The 5,354-nt window shown below is 37.2% G+C and overlaps 1 protein-coding gene across 1 annotated transcript; it reads left to right on the top strand.

Annotated features, from left to right (window-relative positions):
* Positions 1-2,386: 2,386 nt before the first annotated feature.
* Positions 2,387-3,628, top strand: LOC127970758 (homeobox protein notochord-like). Its single transcript, XM_052573469.1, has 3 exons — positions 2,387-2,820; positions 2,913-3,100; positions 3,214-3,628. The coding sequence occupies exons 1-3, from the start codon at positions 2,475-2,477 to the stop codon at positions 3,406-3,408; spliced, it is 729 nt and encodes a 242-aa protein (XP_052429429.1). The 5' UTR covers positions 2,387-2,474; the 3' UTR covers positions 3,409-3,628.
* The last annotated feature ends 1,726 nt before the right edge of the window (positions 3,629-5,354 follow it).

The raw sequence follows: 5,354 nt of genomic DNA, 5'->3' as shown, positions 1-5,354 counted from the left end.
AATGCAGAATTGCTAGCTTCCCACAACTGTAAAGTTGTTATACGAGAAACGATTAGATGTTATTTTTCCACAAGAAGAAAATGACCTGCCAAAAAAAATGTCTTGAGAACAAATCCATCAGGTTCATGTTTTAGCCTGGTCTCACTTTTTTTATGAAAGTACACAGACAAGGCGTATGTTAAAGCAATAAACAGAGGACAAAAAAGTATCTCAATTTCTATCTTTTGGTGATAAAAAGAAAAACCCTTATAATTTCGCATAGTCTAAGGGGCAAGCGCGCAAACACTGCTGTCCAGATGTGCTTGCTTAGGATTCAGACGTGAGGACTAAACGTTAATACGTAAACACCGCCTCGCGCGGCGTGATTCCTTTCTTCCAAGCCCGTTCAGAGAAACGTGTTAACAAACAAGGACAACTTGGTCTAGGTGGTCAGACGCGGAGCTGCTCCGGGCGCAGAGGCGCGCTATTTGCGCTGTTCATTAGACGCGTTGGTGTCAGGTGCGCTGCTGTAATTAGAAAACGCGCCAGTCAAAGGAAGAACTGTTTAACTGTGTTTTAGCAAGTCATCTGCACTGGACATGTCTTTTAGTAGTGAGCGCGCAAAGTTTGCAGAGCTGACTATAATCCTCCCTTGAAAGAGCGCGTCTTTGTTCTAAAGCAGTGTTAGAAAGCAAATCACTTCCTTTAGTGAAGCCGCTGCTTTTCATCTGTGGCGTTTTATGTCCTAATTGAGAGACAGTAATGGGGACTCCCTCTTTACATAAGCTAAGTGGTTTCCTCCCATCACTGGTCCTCAAAATCGAGCTTTGTTCAGACATGAATATGCTCCAGACACACAACAAAAATCACAATGCTTTATTTTCAATCGTTTTGTCGCAAGTTATAATATATATATATATATATATATATATATATATATATATATATATATATATATATATATATATATATATATATATATATATATATATATATATATAGTAAACCTGCAATGTTTTGGTGATCATAAGCTTTAATCATTGTTATACAGTGACACACCTCCCACTTCTTTGCATGTGAGTGCAATGCTTTTGTTATTGCTATTATTAAAGTTTCTGCTCTGTGAGACAGGTACTCTTTATTTCACAATTTCAGTCATATTGTCTACAAGTAAGTGTGTGCAACCCCGTCACAATTTTTCTTTAACTGATATCGAAAGGAGAAAGTGGCTGAATTTATTAAATTATAAACTATTGATAGAAGCTTATGGGTCACGTATCACGTGGACTTCTGAAGCGAAACTTTACAATAGATTAGCTGCTCATCTGAGTTACTATCCCGACACGAAGTCAAGTCAGCGGGCTTCGCACCCAGAGTGAGAAAACTAAAGCCCAGGTGCCGCAAATGTCCTCTCCAATTTTTTGGCAACACCAAAACTGACAAAAACACAATTGGCACAAGGTGCAATACACGCCAGCGCCTGATTGAGGGAGGAGAACTGATCAATGTGTTTACATGAACCACAGTAGAAGAGATCTCACTATCATACCTGCTTTCATTTGACACCTCGAGACTGAAACTGGAAGTGAATTCTGACATTATCCACAAAGGTGTGAGGCTACTGTTGTCTGCGCCGTAAAACACCTTTTCATCATTATGCCATAACAACATCTTAGCTTCAATCTAATTAACTTTTCACAATCATTTCTGGCCGATTAAATGAGTTTCAACTCGTCACGTTTTCTTAATCATTAAACAACTTCAAAGAGGTTGAAAATTGCACTTATCGGGACTTTTCTGAAGTTTGATAGAATGTGTGGCCTAAATTACGAATTAGTTCACTAACCACGATTCAAAGATTTAGATGACAATCTGGAGTCTTAAAGACTGGCAACAGGCTTTCATAGAGATGTACGAGCCGAGGCGTAATGTGATTAGTAGTGTTTTTTCTCTTTTTCTTTGACCTCTGAATGTAAGGGAATTTGTTCCACTGTGGGTCGCATTCGGCGGTACCTTTGAATAGATTAAATACGATGATTGGGTAACATCAATGCACTCTCACAGGAAAAATAAGATGAGTTGGCTAACATCAATGTATTTCTCACAGGACGTTTCTGTGGCGCACAGCCATACAGGAATTTGTAGTAAATCTGGACCTCCTGGCTCTCGGCTCTTGACCCCCTCTGTGTGTTTCTGGGTTATACCTCCGGGGGAATGCAGTGCAGAGGGCCATTAGGATATTTGACAATCTCAGCTTGTTACAACTCCATCAGTTAATTGGATCCCTTGTAGAGCCGCTCGTTTGACTCATCTGCCACTTAAAAAGACAAAGGCGCGCTGGGGGTCGTTCACACCTCGCGCCCCTGAGCAGGTATAAAACAGCCGCTCGCTCTTCCAGATTCATTTCACTCCAGTCTTCACAAGATCGAGAACATCTCTAGTGCCTATAAGGTTTATTCAGATTTTTGGATTTTTCACCCAACCAAACAGAAGCCATGCAGATGCCTAGTAGAGCTTATGAAACCTATGGACAATCAGTGCGCCCTTTCCATCCGGACTATGCCACTTCATCAAAACCAAGCATAGGGAAATCCTTCACAATCGAAGCTCTGCTTGCGAGGCCTGACCATACAGAGAGATACAGGACAAGTGTGTCTCGGAACATATCCAACCAAGCGCCAGTCCCGAGCTCCGCCGTCCCATTTGCGACACAGGTGTATTCGCAAATGCCACATTTTGCGTTCAACCAGAGCATCATGCATGCGCAGACTGGGTATCCTGTCTTCTGCTACCCGCCTTACAACTACCAGACAACATGTCGTGGAGCTATGTACGCACAAGGTATGTTTGACAAATCCATTTTTAAAGATAGGCTTTTAACTGAGATAAAGGAGAAATGTTTTAATAACCAATGCAACTTTTCTCACGCACAGATTCTGTACTGGCCAAAGCAGCAGTCCACGCTCACTATAAACACAAAGCTGGAAAATCAAAGCGGATGCGCACAAGTTTTACGAACGAGCAGCTTTCCAGACTTGAGAAGGAGTTCGCACGGCAGCAGTATATGGTCGGATCAGAGCGCTTCCTCCTGGCATCTGCCCTCCAACTCACAGAAGCACAGGTAAATTATGAAATATAATTATTAATATATATATATATAGGCTATATATTTATGTAACCCAAACATTTAGTTCCCATAGATCAGATGCTAAACTATTTTTCTTGTAACTCCAGGTTAAAGTTTGGTTCCAGAACAGACGCATCAAGTGGAGAAAACAGAGTCTTGAGCAACAGCAAGCCAAACTAGCCAAACTGGGACTCGCTGTGCCTCCAAAAAGCCCCGGATCCCAGGGCAGAGAGGACGAGGAGAGAGATTTCACAGAAGAGTCTGATGTAGACATTGACATCGACGATTCACTTCAAGACTGAAAAAAAAAAAACACTAGCTTTTATTTTTATAGAGTGTGTTTTTGTACATATTTGATTTTCTCTAGATGACACAGTCTTCTTTATTTGTGCAAATATTTAATTAATAGATTTATATTTAAGGTGTTTCTCTTACACACCATTGCTCTTATAAGAGTATCTTTGTTTTCGTTAAAACGTTTGTTTATTGATGAAATAAAGGAAATATATTTTTAAAATTGAATTTGTACTTTGTTACCTCTGAAATTGAAATTCTCTCTCTGAAAATGTGATGTAAAATTTAGGGTGTCCAAACTATTTAAAAACTATTTAAATACATTTACTAAATATTATTGGTTACATTGAAATATATGGATGTGTAATGTAATATGAAGTATATTGTGATCTAGTAATCAGACATAGTAACGAATTGTAGAGGGCTAAATGCATAATTTATTTAGTTAAAATTAAATTTAGATAAATTGAGTGGATTATATCACATGTTGGAATACCAACATGTGCAAAATACAACACTCAACATTAATAATCCAATATATTATTGATCAAAAAATAAATTAAAACATTATAGCAAATATAAAGATAATTTCCAAATTTGTAGCAAATATAATTGAAACTATAACTTTATACCTTGAGTAGCCAAAATAAAATTATAATTACTTAATTTGTAGTTGACTTGTTTAATCACAATTTCAGGCACTCATCCAAATGCACAATATTGTTGATTTTAAAACAAATGAACTCTGACAATTATACTACTTAATTAATAAGAAAATACCATTTCCAATAATATCAGAGGAAATGCTCATTAATAAAATGATCTCTAATGAAGCTTTACAATAAAAAAATAAATATTTAAAAAAATAGAAACTCAAAGGGTCAAATGATGTACACAGTTAGACTCATTTTGAATTGTTTCAACTTTGCTGATGCGACAAAGTTGGATGAGAAGACAAAAAAAGAGCTTATCTGAGTTCCAAGTGCAGCTGTTGGAGCCAGGTAGTGTGTCTCGCCATTGTAGACAGAGCCTTTTAGACATGGTTGTGTCTTCTTGTTGTCTCTGCTCCACAGCTGACTAAGACATGCTAAAGCCCGTTAGCATGGCAGCTTTGTGCAGTGGCTGGCCTAATAGTCTTGATAAGGATGGATTAGTAATCCTGCTCTAAGAACACACTGATTACTAGTTAACAAACTCGTCACAATGTTTCTGTTCCACTCTCTTAATCCAGTTAAGCCGTAAAGGTAAGAATACAGAAAGGCTAAAGGAATCTGTTCAATGAATATTGTTACATCGTTAAAATAAAACTTGTGATCATGGGAAATCAAATGATTGAAATGTAAATAATATGACCTTTCAGACTGTTTTGATGAATGGAAATTCAATCTGAAATAGGAAGAAACAGAATGCTGTGAATTTTATCTTTATGCTGCATGTATGCAAAAGGCCTATTATTATTATTTTAAAAAATGATGCATGCATTTGAATAATACAACAGCCTAATACAGTAAAAAAAAAAAAAAAAATATATATATATATATATATATATATATATATATATATATATATATATATATATATATATAATTTTATATTTATTTGTGAGAGTCTACGGGAAGTGTTGCAGCACTCATTATTGTTCCATGGGTTCCATTTCACATGATTACTGGCTTTAGAGAAGAATAAAGCCTATTATGAGAGCACTGTCATGGAGACCTCTCTTCCTTAATCCTAAATCCTCTCCAAACAGGTATACTTCTGGAAGCTCTCTATGACATGCAGTACAAGGATAAAGAGAAATAAAGAGAGAAAGACTGACAGAGCAAGAAATGGCACATGCATACATCTTCTGCTGCCATTCCATCTATTTTCCACTTTTATTTGACTGATTTCCTGGCATGTGTGGATTTATGCATGTTTGTTTATGTACAGACAGACTTTCTGTGATGTGATC

The sequence above is a fragment of the Carassius gibelio genome, chromosome B13 (genome assembly GCF_023724105.1).
Source record: "Carassius gibelio isolate Cgi1373 ecotype wild population from Czech Republic chromosome B13, carGib1.2-hapl.c, whole genome shotgun sequence".
Lineage (NCBI taxonomy): Eukaryota > Metazoa > Chordata > Actinopteri > Cypriniformes > Cyprinidae > Carassius > Carassius gibelio.
Note: the sequence above shows the minus strand (reverse complement) of the source record. Positions and strands in the feature narration are given on the sequence as shown.